Source organism: Apostichopus japonicus, chromosome 9 (assembly GCF_037975245.1).
Source record: "Apostichopus japonicus isolate 1M-3 chromosome 9, ASM3797524v1, whole genome shotgun sequence".
Taxonomy (NCBI): domain Eukaryota; kingdom Metazoa; phylum Echinodermata; class Holothuroidea; order Aspidochirotida; family Stichopodidae; genus Apostichopus; species Apostichopus japonicus.
The window spans coordinates 28,550,745-28,567,928 of record NC_092569.1 but is presented as its reverse complement, the minus strand read 5'-3'; the positions used below and the strand labels follow the sequence as shown (position 1 = coordinate 28,567,928).

Here is a 17,184-nt window from a genome sequence, read left to right as displayed (position 1 = left end):
AAAATTTGACCACTGGTGACCCAAAATGAACTTTGACCTCTATCAAAACAATAGGCTTCTTTCCCTCAATGTGATACTTCTACACACCAAATATGAGGTTTACCCATACTTATCTTCTTGGGATATCAAGCTGGGCGTCACAAACGGGTCAGTGATGTTTGACTATCAAACTTATTATTGTATATGGAACTGACGAGTATCCCTTGATTTTCTCTACTATATCATCCACTTCGATAGAGTAGCAACGTATGACACTAGTTAAACACAATAAAACCATCATCATTGGGAATATACGCCACATTTGCGGTCGATCCTCAAAGTACGGCTAAACCTGGATTGTAGCCCGATGGGGTGGTTCCTCATAGTACGACGAAGACTTGATTTTAGCCTGACCGGGTCGATCCTCGTAGTACAGCGGAGACTGGATTGTAGCCTGACAGGGTCGATCCTGGTAGTACGACGAAGCCTGTATTGTAGCCCGTCGGTGACGATAGCGATTTTAACAACGCATAGGCTACCGGACCTACCACAGTGAGGAACGTACTCACGGCTCTGTCATCGCGTATGATATTAGCCTGGAAGAATAACGCTAGGCGTTCGAGGTAACACTCGTCACACTCCTGTCCTTCTCTAAACTTGCCATAGAAATCGACATATGTTAAATTACACTGACAGATGTTGGTGCTCTGATTGGACGAACTCGACATACGTCAAATTAAATTGACATAAGTCTAAGTAAATTGACACATGTCAGTTTTTAATGCTCTTATTGGACCACAATTGTCACATGATATTTTCTAGTGCTTCGATGGGAAAAGACCTGTCAAATGTGAAAGAAATCTACATAGGCCTTTGTCATATTAACTTTACATTTATCGGTTTCTCATGCTCTCATTGGACGACAAGTGTCACATGTTGTTTTCTAGTGATGTTATTGTAAGGAATCAACATATCAACAAGGAATCAACACTTAGGAGTTTTAGCTCAATGGTTAACGCCGTTGCCTTCCAATCATATGGACCCCAGTTCGAGTCACTCCAAGTTTAATGTATATCATCCAGTTACAGAGTTGTTGACAGCTGACAATTCATAATCATGGACGTTAAATATGAATCTTAGAGACTGATTTCGGTCAGCTTGCGGCTTTGATAAGCCAATGAGGCTTCTTCCCGAGTTCCTGCTTGCAGGAGGATCTAAAATACATACAATACATACATATGTGGAAGAGATCGACATATGTTGAATTAAAATTGACATATGCAGGTTTCGTGCTATCCACTTACCAATTTGGCGAGGTAGGTACGGCACATACCCCACGAATTTGGTGAGGAAGATCAGGCAAATACGATCATAATAATTTGGACATTATTACAATTATTTTAACTTTGCTATACATTTTGCAAAAATATAACACCCAGGGCACAGTCTGGAAACAAATCATTTGCCCACCCCTTCTGTCAGTGAGTACTCTGGACCCACTAGTGTCTTGACCAATCCATGTGACACTTGCTAACAACTCTAATTTTACCTCCAAGACACTTTCTTAACAGTATAGTCCACATGTAAATAGCAAAGTGGTCATTTTAAAATCTGAACATTCCACATCATCGTTTTTGATTCATACAGCATACCCTATAGCAGCGTAACTTGTAATCTTCATTTGAATAAATCACTTCTCAAAAATCCCAAACAATTGACCTCACAAAGTACTTTATGCTGTTTTGTCTGCATTGTAATCAAACATTATGAAGCAATGTGTCATTATTTCATTTTCATATCGATCGCTGCATCTCGGCTGGATGCGCCATCTTCTTTCCAAGCATCAAATTAAAAGAGAATGGAAGCCACTTTTCTCGTTCATGTAAACTGTTGCCTATAAAGTCAAAAATCCATTTCGTGTTTACATAGATTGAATCTGTATGATTTCTTCATTATTTCAGCAGCAAATTTCGCAATTATACTATTATAATGAGGTGATGAAGTTGTCATGGCAATTGTCATCAGTTTCAAGATAGAAAACCGTCCAATCACAGCTTGCTCATCGGTCGAACAGCATGGTCAAATGACGCTATGCATTCTATCTCGATTCTTGCATTCTGAAATGATCATTCAAAACAAGATCAAAATTAAATTTCAGATTTATTCTGGATATCAAAAAGATTGAAAAATATATATATTTTTAATTCATTGAAGGGATGCTAACTTTCATACAGTACTTGACATTGGTACTTAAAGCTTTCAAAGAAGATATCCAGATTGTCTCATCTTGTCCCTTTCTTTAAGAATACAAAGTACCATTTTGTTCTGCCTTCAAAGTTAGATCCATGAGCCCACAGTGCTGTAGTCTCTATTTCTGTACAATTAATCTATATCAAAATCAATTGTCAAATCATGTGTTATATCTTCCTCTTCACTATCATCATTAGAATATTCGAACCCATGAAAAAAAAAAAAAACAGTAACACTCTTGCCCCCCAATTACTCTCTTTACAAAGCTGCATGATTATGCTTAGTACGTCAATGGCGGGAGACACTTTTATAAACTCTGTAAAACGGTTCAAACTTTCAAAGTTCAAAGTACTTTGCACACCTTTTTTTGTCTCTGTCATCATTTAGTCCCAAAAATACAACTTTGAAGCAAAACAGATTCAATCTGTTAACATTTCACAAAGTAAGCATCCATTTAATCAATTCAAATTCTTCTTGCAAAAGGCTGGCAAGTGTTTCAAGCTTTAATGTTCTTTATAAACATATCAGCATGAAACCCATGGGAGGTAATTAAAGTGGTTGATATTAGAGAAAATGGAATAGGAATATGGCTGGTAGAATATCAATATTGATGAATATTTAAAAGTAAAATATTAGCATATCTATCAAATGTGCTCAAATGACACGTAATCATTAATACATTGTGTGCTTGGGCAGGGAACTTTATCTCCATCGCCTCTCTTCACCCAAGTGTATAAATGGGGACTTGCGAGGACATTTGTAAATATAGTTGCGTGCACCTGTTTGTGGCTGCACCCTATGGGAACTCCCTTAGGGGACACGTAGATGTGGTGCACTGTAGTGCCCCAGGAAGGATTGCTTGAATTGTGCACACTTTGGTGTGTGGGTGAGACAAGTAACCAATGAGTTGTATGAGGAGGCCTTTGGTCTCAAACGAGACTGTAAACCTTTAACTTCATAATTCCTCTAATCTTTTCCAAGCAAATTTTATAAAGAAGAAACCTTGCAATAATTTAAAGCTCAACAGTATTTTCAATGAGAAGCTGCTAAAGGTGCCTTGAGAAGTTTCAATCATTAAAAATGCATTTCCAGATATGGAGAGAGCTGCAAGCTGGACTGTTCAATGAACTAAACATCAAATTACTGTGTAAAATACTGAATTTTCTATGCGAAATTCCAAATACTGCTACCCATAGAACACTTACCACTACAAGGCCAGCTACTTTAACTGCTTAACGGGCAGGGAAGTTTTTGGGAAAATCTGTAAATTTAGAAAAGAAAATATGACAATCTTAATATTTCAATTCAATTTAGTACAAGCTGGTTGTGTTTACAAACATAACAATTGTCGTAATAATTGGCTTATAAGGCAATCAATATGTCTACAAGTGTTATAGTCACTTGGTACCAATTCTAAGAGATATTTGAATAATTCTTGATATGTACATTAATACATCCTGATGTACAGTGATCTGCAACAAGCCAACCACTGCCTTGCATAGATATAATGTCACAGATATTACACAACGAACACCAACTATCTGTCATTACGTCACCAATCTACTGTATGCTATACTAAAGCTATACGAGAACTACACAGCACCACACAACAACATACGATACATACTATCAATCTGCAGGTTTTTTTTTTTTTTTTTTTTCACGGTTACTAGCTTTGACGAACAGTGTTCTTTTTTCTAGAGTCCATCGTACATGGGCGGCGATCATGGGGGGATGGGGGGGACATGTCCCCCCAATATTTTAGGTGGGGGGATATACTGTAGTATCTAATATCCCCCCAATATTTGGTGGCATAGTTTTTTTTAGCATATTTTTTTATGATATCGCTAGTAATTTCAAAATAGAAAATGCTTAGATGCAACTTACAAGGCCTGGGAAGTGCCATTTCCAGCGATCTGGGAGGCCTTTTCAGCCAAGATTTTCTTATGCGCTTCGCGCCAAGATATGGTGGCGCTACGCTTAGATAGTTTGCCTATACAAGCTTCGCCCCTCCATTGGCAAATCCCTTGCAAGGCGCCTGTCTAACCGTGTCACAATTTGTTACTATATATGACCGAAAGTAGTTTTTACTTTTTTTTCGAAATGAATAGTTAGACGGACCGCTTCCGTAATGAAATTTGGTTTGCCGATGAAAAAGGAAAATAGGGCTGTAGCAACCAGGTGACAAACGATACAGGTGACAAACGCCCACAGTGAAATTACGACCTTCCTTACCGGTTTCGAACCTCTGGACATACAATCAGCGTCCATAGCCAAGTTGGTTAGGGTGTTCGCGTACAGAGCGGGAGACCCGGGTTCGAATCCCGGTGGAGGCTGGAAGTTTTTTCACTGTTCTTGGACATGTCCCCCCAATATTTTAGGTTGGGGATATACGGTAGTATCTAATAGTAACTAGTATCCCCCCAATATTTGGTGGCATAATTTGTGTGTGTGGCTATATATAAATAGAAAATAATGCGTGAGATTATTTATCCAAATCGTATTTGGCGGTGGCTAAAACTTCATCCAACACATGCTGCATGAGGTAAATGACTCTTTGTGGTCGTTTCTGTGACCTGTGACCGTAAAGCATGTTGTCACTCATGATTATTATCATAATGTCTGTATATCTCTTGTGTATGAGTGTAAGTACGTACAATCATACTTATGATCCACATCGATATGGGATCACTGGGTTTCCATTTGGCCTGTTTCCTACAAGATTTCTAACCGCAGGCGCGTAGCCAAGGGGGGGGTTATAGTTTTATAGTAGCCGTTATAAGAGGTTTAAATATTTTTACACCAAGAAATTAACTGTGTCTGAATTTTCGAAAATTCCTTGCCCAACATTCTTCATCATACTTCCCTCTACTCGTTCAATTTTGACCGGTCTGTTAGGGGTTGAAGGTTTTTTTTCTATATTGGTTGTCAATAGATGAAATTTTGTGCAACATTATGGGTATGTTTTGAAGTGAATTTATTATTCAAATTCTGAACAAATAATGGACTTAAAACCTTGAAAAGTGGGGCTGACGGGTATTGTGGGGCGTTACGTAGAATTACCTACAAAAGCAATGATCCACAGGAGATGCGATGAGGTCGAACATGATGTGTGACTGGTGACAATCTTGTAAAGGTTATGAATGAAAAAAAAAAGTATTGGGAAAAACTTGGTTCTCAGTCAAAAGTGCTCATCTGGTTGGTCATTTTTCAAGCCCGAGAAGTGCCATTTCCGGTGATCTGGGGGGCTATCAAAACCAGAAATGTTCTTGTACGCTGCGCGCCACCAATGGTGGCGCTCCGCTTTGATAGTAATTCGCCTGCACCCAAGCAAATGTCCCCCCCCCCAATATTTGAAACAAAATGCCGCCCCTGCCATCGTATGTAATATTATGTAATTCTTTGTTCTAACTTCTTTTGTCAGTGAGTTATGTACATATAAGAAATAAATTGACTTGAATTCAATTGAATGGAGTACATACTAGACACAACTCAAAGCTCAACATTTAACCTACCGTATGTCTACAAACTTACAGTATCGGAGCAGGTGACCTTCGCAGAAGTTCAATTCAAACCAGATCACTCTGATAGTGAGTTGTCAGTATGATGCAGGTGATAAGGATGTTAAGATTACTAAAAAAAAAAAGTTAGGAAAAATAGACAAACTTACACTGTCTGTAGACTTCATTCATTTTGGAAAAGTCATTGAGATCTGTGAGAAACACTGTCACTTTCACCACTAGGAGAAAATGGTAAAGGAATGAATTTTTTTCTCATTTTGCTTGCAAATCAGAGCTTATTCACAAGGTCAAGTTGGTCTATTCTGTGTAACAAATTGAATGCTTCTTTAGAAACCCCACTCAACATCTTCATAGGACAGCCCTTGGCTTCGAAGAACTCTGCCAATGTTGTTAAACGTCTGTGGGAAAATAAATCGTACAGAATGTAGGATATTGTCTGCTTGTGACAATTATTTCTTTCAAACCTTAAATAGCTCTACATAACCCAACGGTTTCTCAAAATTTGGGAACATTGGCTCAATAATGCTGCAAAATCTCAATAAGTATCTATAACTACTCCTTGAGTAACCAGAACAAAGCAACTGAGCAAATTTTGACAGATTTGGATTAAATAACATAGATGTAAAATGTCATCGCAATTATTCTTTAGGATGTCGGGTGTAAAACTTACAATTGCTACAGTACCAGAAATGCGGCATTACTCTCAAGCTTTCACACTTCTCTAAGCCTACAGCAAGCAATAATATGCTGATATTACTATGGGTGGTAAACGACTACAACAAGTCAATAGTACTAGATTTTTAGGCGTATATATATAGATCATGAACTTAAATGGTGTGACCACACTACAACTGTCTGTAAAAATGTTGCAAAAAACACCGGTGTTTTAGATAAGCTTTAAAAGCATTATCTGCCACAACACATTTGAAAGATTCTCTATCAGACATTAGTCCAGCCAAATATTACGTATTGTTGTAACATATGGTCTGGTACTAGATATACCAATCTGAATCCCATTTGTATTACACAGAAGACAGCTGTCCGCCATATAACACATGCCAAACCACGGGACCACACAAATCCTCTTTTTAAGCGTTCTAATTTGTTAAAAACTGATGACATTATTAGGGTTAACCCTGCTACATTTGCTTATAAGGCATGGAATGGACTGTTTCCAAATGTTTTTAATGACTACTTAATATGTAACAGTGATATTCATCATTGCAATACCAGATTTTCAGGCAATGCATATTATAACAGGTATAATTCTACAATGGGGATGTTATCACTAAGGGCACGTACAATCAAAACATGGAATTCTCTATCAGACAATATTACAAATAAACCTTCTGCAAAATCATTCAGAAGAAACTTTATTCAAAAAATTATTGCATCTTATTATTGAACATGTTCATTTTTTCTTATATATTTAGTTTACTTTTGCCTTTTCTTTACAGGGAGTCCTCTACTTTGTTAACCATCTGAATGTTTTTTAGAGGACTTCCTATCACATTGTACATATTCACGTGATAAAACAAATAAATCAATCAATCAATAATATGACAATGTGATTCTGGAAACATTTACATTTTTCAACCAGTTCTTTTCTCCTCTCCAGTCCCGGGTGTAACTGCACAAGTTGTTACTGTATACTTATTAGTTATTCAGGTCACAAATTAAAACACTTTCATTCTTAGACAACTTAACTTTAAAGTTAGTACCCTAATGACAATTTTCTCCGTACACATAACTTTGTGAATCGGTTTCCTTCCTATCATCTTTCACAGTAATGACTTAACTTCTGCCACCGTTGTTGATAGAGCAGAATTCTAATCTACCAGTTGTACATGCACAACAACAACAATAAACTCTCTCAGCAATTAAATTATCGTAAATCTTGGTTCCTTATTTTTGGCAAAGAAAATTGTTTCGAAAGTTTGAATATTAGGCACTGGCCTACATTGCTGGAATCTTACAAATTCTTCTTTAGTCAAACAGGCTTCTCAAATTTATGAAAGTTTATTGTGTAGAACAAATTAATAGCATTAATTTAATACAGAGAGTCATGCAGTGAACGTGTACTGTGCACTTACTTGCAGAGTCTCAGGTTCAATACCTCCTGGTACTAACTTGAAGTTATTGTCAGGATCCAATCCCGACTGTCCAGAAAGATATGCCGTCTTTCCATCAATCACGATTGGGCTACATTTTTATTCAAATAGAAAAAAAAACATGTTTTATGCTTCAAACTTAAAGGGCATTTGTCTCCATTAAAAGAGAAAAGGAAATTAGAGACATTATGACTGTAGTATTTTCTAAAGTTTTGCACTAATGAGTATGAAATGTACCACTAGTACAGCAAGGCTGCTACAGTAGGCTGCTACTCCAACTGATATGCAAAAAGTGTTTACTAAGTACACATGCAAAAGAGTTGAATGCAAAATGCAAAAGAGTGAATTGATGCGCAAACATTATGTTCTGAACCAAAGAAATTGATCACAGGAGAATACAGTATTTAATGGTTATCAGTTTATCCCAGCTGAAATAATGTATGCAACTGTAGATGAAAAAACACGCTAGAATTTATCCAAATTCACACATATTTAATATCACCATCTAGGTTCTTCTTACAATCTTTCAGTCAATGAACAGTAATAAGTAATCATGTAGTTTAAATGCATTTACTACAAACTTTTTAGTAATAACGTAGTTGCAGCAAACAAAAGTACACTGTCTTCCAAAATATATATACTGCTCTCGTTATAGAGATAAGATTACTAACATCAGGTAATCTTACCGTCTAATACCATATTCAAATATTAGCTTAAGTGTAGGCATAAGGAATTATGCATACAATTTCACTGAATAGCACAAGTATTACATTTTCATTAATAATGAAGTAGTCCCATAAGCAGCTCAGTTTCTAGTCCATGTTTCCAAGTTAAAATTCTTATGCTTTAAAATATAAAACAGAAAGTGAGGAAGGAAAACAATATTTCTGTTCTCTAATGAAAAACAAATAAATACATATTGATGAAAAACATTCATGGTTCTCACCTGATGGGTAATGGAGCTGCCATGTTAAATCAGGAATACAGTACTGGTAAGCTGACAGTCAGATTCTGTGGCAACACTGTGAACAGTAACCAGTTCGACATGAGAATGATCACAAGAATTTCATTTAGTATGAATCATACCTGAGTTAAAAATATTGTAGGCTATGGACTACTGTATTTAAAATTATCCTTAATTGACTTTAGACTAGGCATATTGCTACAGTACAATATGACTAGTCACGTGTGTAACCATAGTTAGATTTCTTTGTAGGTTAAAGGGTGTGAAGACTCGCGCAAAAAGAAACGTCTAATGCCGGTAATCTGACCTTGTTTTGAACGAGGTGTAACACAAGTGTTAATCACTACCATCGATCCCAGAAAATACACACACAGCTTGCTACCGGACGTCGGTAATTAGACACTAGTGTACAGTCAGTACATACAGCTGCGGTCAATACCCACAGCACATGGTATGAACGATACAGCGATGTACATCTCAGGTCCAGCTAAAGATAACAAGGTATCACTTTAGTGAATTTAATACGTTTATAAACTCACCTTTTTTTCTTCACAGATATCTCTAACCAGTTCCAGTTTTTATGAGAAGGGCGTCGCTGGTGCCTGGCGCAGAACAGCGATAGTTTCTTCCTCATAACAAAATATAGAAACGGGACAACTCAAAATACTCTTGTAACCACTAATCCAATACGTTGTTTAATAATTAAGTCGTGAAAGTCGTGATCCTCAGAATGAAATCAAAGAAGAATTCCAATAACGTGCACTGATGCATTAATGATAGATCCCGGACTAATTAATATGAATTAACAGCGGAAACTCCAATATAAATGATCGTAGATGCGATAATTGAAAAACACTTGTTATCGAGCGTGATTTCGATAGGAGAATGTTATCGTGGGAAAAACTCCTCTTTTTGGCCAAAGACTCGTTCCTAACGGTTGAGTCACACAACCCGGGGTCATGGGTTAATCGCTTATGTCCATTTGCCCGAGAGTAATGACTAATGAGATATTTAGTAAAAACCGACAATGACTGAAATTCCAAAGTAGGTCGCTACATCACGTTTCAATACTGTTTGCATTTTGTAGCGACACAAACAAAACGTCACTTGCAAGCAAAAGGAAGTTAACTTTTTCAGATGGCCGCACGCGGTTTGGGGCGAGTCTTCAATGCCTTTAATGTTATGCTTTTCAAAATGTAAGGGATTTGGTTAGATTCTCATTTCATTTCATTTATTTTGTTTATTGTATTAGGGTATAGGCATGCATGTGCATCGGAGGACACTAGAAAATCATTCAACTTGTTTTCTTCAAATTTTTGCAAACTATAACTGACCATTAAGGAAAAAGTAAAGGAAAGAAACATTTATGGCCTGACTTTAGAATCCGTACCATATGAATGTGCAAGCTTACTTCGAATCGGCCGAAGAACAACTGTATAATCCGGCTGAACGTGTGTGCTCGCACCACATTTATTTAATAATTTATCATTACATTCAAATAAATGAGTAAGAAAAAGAAGAATTAGTCTTGTGTCAAACTGCTTCAAGTTCATAGGCTTCAACCTAACCTAGGCTATAGCCTAGTATAGCTGATAATGCCTAAATAGTAAGACATTTTGACGTCAATATACTGTATAGGCCTAGACCTGACTAACTTCTGTATTATCATGATTAGGACCAAACGTAAGTTTAGGCTAATTCCTTGTAGACAGTAATGCATACAACATAACTTTTAGTGAATATTTATCTTTAATGGTCACAAACCTACTGAAATATCAATGTACTTGCAGGATGAGAATATGGGTCTGTTCACGTTAAAGCGCCCAATTTGGTTGCCTGAGGTACCAAATTTTCAAATTACAGTAAAGAACTTCTATTCTAAGTAAATAACATAACTAATATCTGCAATTTATGAATCAGAATTGACCAGAGCTTAAACTATTCTGGAAATTATATTCAAGATGGTTCAAAGTGTGACAATCTATAAATTTTCCAAAATTTGTTCTTTTTTTAATGGTGGTGTGTCATTCCATTGCTGCTACCTTTGGGAATTCTGTTTTTATTTTCTTTATTAACACAAAATTTGCTATTGTAAGACAAGTTTTCAATGATATCGATGATGTTTTTTAAAAAATATTAGAGTATCGTTAGAAAATATTCAATTTTTCCCGAAATAAAGTTTAAAAAGTTTTTCTTTAAAGAACAAAATTGAAATTAATAGTAACAATTATACCATAAAATTAAACCACAACTTAAGCACATATATTAACCAAAAGCTGAAAATTCTGGGTCTTGTCCTCTCAGAATTTTTTTTTCTTGACTCTTGTTTCGGACATCACCCCTCCAAAATGATCTTGTTTCGGACATCACCCACCAATGGTTTACCTAATATATTAAACCTAATATTTAGTAATAAACCAAATGATGTTCATTTAATGGCAATAATAATGAATAGAAAAGCATTTTAGTTAGTTGATACCCGTACCAAAAGAGATCTATGGACCCTTCCTACTGTAGGTTCCAAGTTCAACACAAAGAAAAGGGATACAAGTGATCCAAGTGATTAACAAGACAATTATTAAACGAAAGGCCATGCTTGTTAATACTTAGCAATATATATCAGTACATCACGATATGTGATGTTAACAAATAGCATCAAATTTATTTGAAAAAATGAAAAATGCAAACACTTGTTTTATAGATTTACATAAGACTGTCTTGGACTAGTTTCGAACATCACCACAACTGTATTAGGACATCACTATGTTTTCTACACAACGCATATCATATCAAAAGTTAAATTTGTAACAAAGGGGTCTTTGTTGTTGACAAGCTACCTACAAGGTACAGTATAATGACAGTTTTGAACTTATTATAGTTCAAATCCTCAGTGTTCATTAAAAGTTACTTTATGAGCGTTTCGGACATCACTGAATGTTTCGGACATCACCTTGGAAAAATGTTCACAAAGCTGCATAACAATAATACATATTTCAGCAGGTAACAACAGTATAAAGTAATATTTTTGCTATTCAAACCTGTTCAAGCAACTAAAGTCTGCTTCAAAATATATACAACAGTCAGACAGTAGCAGATTTACACTAGATATTATGAATTTTTGAGGGAATGCAGTTTATTAAAACACCATAGACTGGGAAATCAACAAGGTGTACTGAAAAATAATGGCACTGTAAATTCTTGGGAAAACAAATGCCCTGAGGCACATTTTAAATTGAACATCTGGACAGAGCCGATAGGTGAAAAGATAGGTGATACTTTAGGTGATAAGTGAAAATCTGAAGGCTTGGTGTAAATGATAACCCCATTTAATGTTAATGAATTATCACTGTTTACTACTTACTCAATTCATACATATCCAGAATACACACATGTAGTTTAGATCCTCCTGCAAGCAGGAACTCGCGAAGAAGCCATCATTGGCTTATCAAAGCCGCAAGCTGACCGAAGTCAGTCTCTTAGATTCATATTTAACGACCATGATTATGAATTGACAATTGTCAACAACTCTGTAACTTGACGACATACATTAATCTTGGAGTGACACAAACTCGGGACCTTATGATTGAAAGGCACCGGCGTTAACCACTGAGCTAACACTCCATCACACTCCACATAGTGACCATTCATTGATCACCATTTGCATAAAGTTAATCTCTGCTTCACCACATTCGTTACCTGTCCAGCATACCATTTGCAGTGGCCAGCATTCACCAACACTTTCCAGAAACATCAACTTATACATTATTTTGCAGGAAATGGTATTATTATTGACTGCAAAGAAATTTTTCCCCCAAAAGGGTTATAGAATTCTTTTTAACTTTTACGGTTTCCACATTTCCATCATTACCTAGATGAAGTCTGCAATAATTGAAACAAACAGCAAATATTTACCATTTAATAAATATACAGATGTACACAGGAGACATCCCTACATACAGTAGCTAATTTGGCACCCACCTGTTGTAGCTATTATCATTGAGTCTACTATTTAAACAATTTTCAGAGGGGAGGTATCATATCCTAAACTCCACTAGAATGCTTGGTCCTATTCAGTAATGTCAGCAATAACAACTATTTTGCACCCCTTCAAATGGTACCCACCCGCTCCCACCCCCTCCCCATGCACCTTTGAGCTGGATCTGCCAATGTTGAAGATTGCTTCCACTGGTCCAGCTAAGCAACAGTAGTAGCCTATACTAGTAGTACTATAAGTACTAGTTTAAATATCCTTCTTTATTGAGATTCATCATTATGCCTTGGCTATTATAATGTGAAAAACAAGTATTCATGGTTTGTACAAATACTCCTTGTCACATATGAATTAAATGATTTACTTTGTAAGATTGTTATGATTTAAGCTTATGGCCTAAACTTACATTTAAGTATCAGGCCTAGATGTTATGGTATACAGCAGCTCAGCAAATTGTTCAGCTTTATCCTTAAGTTTCATAATGATAAATATCTGTATACATATCACTAAAGCTCTGAAGTCTGAAGCAACTCGGAATGAAAACATGGTCATGCATGATGCACCACTCTGTGTATATTAATACTGTTGACACCATCGAGTAAACCTGGAGGTTTCATCACACAGTAAATCCGCGTACCAGTCAAAGAGGGTCATGTACTGTAATGTGTTCCAGGGTGGTACTAATAATCTGATATACAGGTACTGCATTAATCTCCACATTGCCCATTGTGATTTACTAACTAGTACAGTAAATGTATATTTGGGCTTAGAGCAGCAGACAACACACAGTTACCTAGCAATGTCTGCACCTTAACATTGTAGTTATAGTAGTTGACCAACATTTATAGGTTAGATCACCAGACACGTTCCACGGTCCTACTACTTAGCTAACATCTTCCCAAAGTACTGGTAGCTTTTCTTGACAACCATCAAGTTCCCATCAACAGTTAAACTGCTCTGACATAGGGTGTTATACAGTAGATGCACACTGATTCCATACATATAGAGCGACAGACGACACTGAACGGTGTTCAGTTTTTCAAAGTGACGTTGACATACTATGCTGTAGACTGATGTGATAGAAACATGAGCTACTGTGCTACAAAACTCGTCTAGGCCTATTCCAATTGTGTGTAAATAACTTTACAATTCTCAATATGATATTGGGAAATATCAAATTGGTACCGCCATGGAAGCTGGAACACATCACATGACAGTCCATGCATGGTACCCACAGGCCCTTTGATGTAGTTCTTCTAGCCTATAAATAGGCTTTCTATGGTTGTGACAAATACTGTAGCTTGATTCAAGCTATAGCAGACAATTACAGCATTACTTTCTAATGTACTGTATACTGTGATGGCATACTGATACATGTTATGTCAGGAAAAAAAATCACTAAAAGTTTTTTTTACTTCTTCAGTACTAAAGGATGGAAAATTGTAGTGTTAATGATGTCAGTTCTAGAAAAATCCAAGTAATTTGATGTTCCCAGAAACATTCATACCCAAATATGTAGAATATCATTTTAGACTTGTCACAAGTCATCAAAAGATGAATACATGTTGTTCAAATGACACCAAAAGTTAGGAAGCATTCTTTTGTAGGATCTTAGTGTATTCTAGCACACTGAAATCAACCAATTGAATCATTCAGTTGAAACTAGTGCTGTTTTACAATATGTTGGATTCACAAAAGTGATGTCCGAAACACATGGTGATGTCCGAAACATATTTTTAAGGTTATTTTGCTATAATATTTGGTAAAGATGGAAAAAGTTTTGAGTAGTGCAGTATGTATGTTTGTAACAATAGAACTTGTCATAATATATGAAGTGCTCATCTATTGTGTCTTTTTTTCAAGCAACATAAAGCAATATTAATTAAAACTTGTTTCGGACATCACTGGTGTTTCGGACATCACACACATGGACGGAAAAATTGAAATGGTTATAACATCAAAACGGATGAGTGGAAATGTTTCATGTACATACTGTAGTTGAGGGAGTACTTATGCTTTAATTAGAGCAACAAAACAGTCTTGTGGGTTTTAACATACTTCATATATTAGTTGCTTCATGACGTTTCGGACATCACCAAAATGTGGACGGAAACATTTTGCATGTTGTTTAACTTTATCGTGTAGTAAAATGTGGCTGAATGGACATGCATCTGATATATATTTTATTTGATACAACTATGACAGTACTGAAAAGGCACACCACTTTCAACATTTGTTATTTAACCCCAAACTATGCCACTCATAAATTGGTGTATAAATGTGGACGGAAAAAGTGATGTCCGAAACACTGGTCCAGTTTCGCAATAATTCGCAAATTCATCGATGAAATTTTCTGAAATATTTATGAGAGGGAACATATAGCCACAAAGTTCAATTATGACAAAATTTGGAGTAATCCTCTTTTGGAGTTGAGAATAGACCAAAGTACAAATTGTGCAGTTTGAAAATGGCAACATTTTCCGTCCACATTTCGGCACTTCTGGGAGTATGGCATACCATATGCATATCTCAGGAAGTTGTCTATGCTATGGTAGGTACAGCTAGGTGGACTCTCTCCAAGGGGATAATATTTGTATCTCTAGAATCTCTAATTATTTTGTCACAATGCTCCAAATGCCATTTATGCTAATTTGGGCGCTTTAACGTGAACAGACCCCTATCTTACTTTCGACGCGACCCCTGACAAGACAACCTTAACGTAAAGTTTAAGAGCAACCAGTTCTGCGAAAGTTTACTGAAAGTAGCATACGCCTATTACAGGCCCCATTGAATTACACACTAACTGATAAAAGTAACATGATCTGTAAGTCTAGACGAGTTTCAACACAAACAGGACCTGTGGCGTAGGAAGGTACTTTTGAGTGGGGGGGGGGGCTGAAGACTGATGACCGACCTGGGGGAGGGGTCTAAGGAGAGGGTGTGTCCCCCTCCCCTTTGGAATATTTTTGCATTTCCAGATAGCCTCAGATGCAATTTGGTGCAATATAGCACACTTCAACACCGACTCCATTTCGTTAACTTAATTTTGTATTTTCACCTGGCCTTAGATGCAATTTGGTGCTCCAAGTGAGATTTTTTTTCTCATATGGAAATGAAAAAGGGGTTTTTCTGACTTGCGAAGCGGGGGGGGGGGGCGGAATGATACTTCCGCCCTCCACATTTTTCACTGGGGGCTGGCGCCCCCCCAGCCCCCCGGTTCCTACGCCCTTGAACAGGACAATAAAGTGCCCATGCTTCCCACCACATAGATCATCATAAGCTAGAGAAATTGAAATAATCCTGTCACATGACATGGATTAATGCTCTCCCCGACAAGCTTTCAATTTTTGCAGGTATCGTCATAATCATACGCAATTAAAAGGGAAGCAATCTCCGTCCGTACCTATACTATTAAATTGTTTTAATGGATAAACTTTTGCGGTTGCCTGTGGCCAGGCGCGTAGCCAGGAATTTGCCAAGGGAGGGGCGAAACTGTAAATTGGGCACTGCAATCTATAAGAGCCGTATCTCTATATACGGCTCTGCAAACTATCTAAGCGTAGCGCCACCATGTTTGGCGCGAAGCGTACAAGAAAATTTTGGCTGAAAATGCCTCCCAGATTGCTGGAAATGGCCTTGTAAGTTGCATCTTAGCATTTTCTCTTTTGAAAATACTAGCGATATCATAAAAACATTTTAAAAAAATTAATAAAATATGCTCAAGGGGGGGGGGGGTCGGCTGCCCCTTCGCCCCTCTTGGCTACGCGCCTGCCTGTGGTTTTATTTTGCCACCAAGGACTTTCGTTTCCTTACAATTGAATTGGTAAAATTGTTTAACTTTCAAGGAGAGGACATTAAGCCAAATGAGAGTGGGTGAAAAAAGCAAAAAAAAAACTTTCAAAACGTTTATTCAACAGTCCACTCTTAAAAGTGACCGATGTCTCTCCATAGTGTTATGAAATAGTATCAAGGTGGTGGAGCCTTTTCTTAGATTTAAAAATTCCAGTTTCTCCATCAACTGTATAGCTTAATCCATTGGTCGAAGATTATTACGTAATTTCACACAAGTTGTTTTTTACCAGGTCTTACAGACTGCATGGCGTTAGTTCATTTGTTTATCAGGTTTGAGAACTTGAAAAACATAATTACAGTGTAGTGATATTATAATTATAATATATAAATATAATATATATAATTATAATATATAAATATAATATACCTCTATATAATCACCGATCGCCATTCTGGTTTTCTTCTTTTGATTCAACATTTTCAGATATTCTTTCATAGATGAATTCTTAATAATTATTTACTTTGAAACAATCAGGGGCACAAAAGGCAAGTGCCCCGTTGTTTTGTGAATAACCT

General features: G+C 36.7%; 1 protein-coding gene and 1 long non-coding RNA gene across 3 annotated transcripts in view; one reads left to right on the top strand and one right to left on the bottom strand.

Annotated features, from left to right (window-relative positions):
- The window catches only part of LOC139973550 (uncharacterized), a 287,989-nt gene that overhangs the window by 237,982 nt on the left and 32,823 nt on the right, over positions 1-17,184 (top strand). The window lies entirely within an intron of this gene.
- Positions 1,889-16,179, bottom strand: LOC139973794 (uncharacterized). Its single transcript, XM_071980661.1, has 8 exons — positions 16,155-16,179; positions 15,498-15,558; positions 10,594-10,626; positions 9,365-9,454; positions 7,844-7,952; positions 5,900-6,148; positions 3,435-3,490; positions 1,889-2,096 (listed from the first exon to the last, which is right to left on the bottom strand). Exons 1-6 carry the CDS (start codon positions 16,177-16,179, stop codon positions 6,077-6,079), a joined length of 390 nt encoding a protein of 129 aa, XP_071836762.1. The 3' UTR covers positions 1,889-2,096; positions 3,435-3,490; positions 5,900-6,076.

Excerpts from the sequence above, each read along its gene's own strand:
- LOC139973794 (XM_071980661.1), bottom strand. The coding sequence starts at position 16,179 with ATGACGATACCTGCAAAAATTGAAA. Across the intron at positions 7,953-9,364 it reads ATATCTGTGAAGAAAAAAAG|CCCAATCGTGATTGATGGAA; the intron begins GTGAGTTTATAA and ends ATAAAAATGTAG. Across the intron at positions 6,149-7,843 it reads TTGAACCTGAGACTCTGCAA|ACGTTTAACAACATTGGCAG; the intron begins GTAAGTGCACAG and ends ATTTTCCCACAG.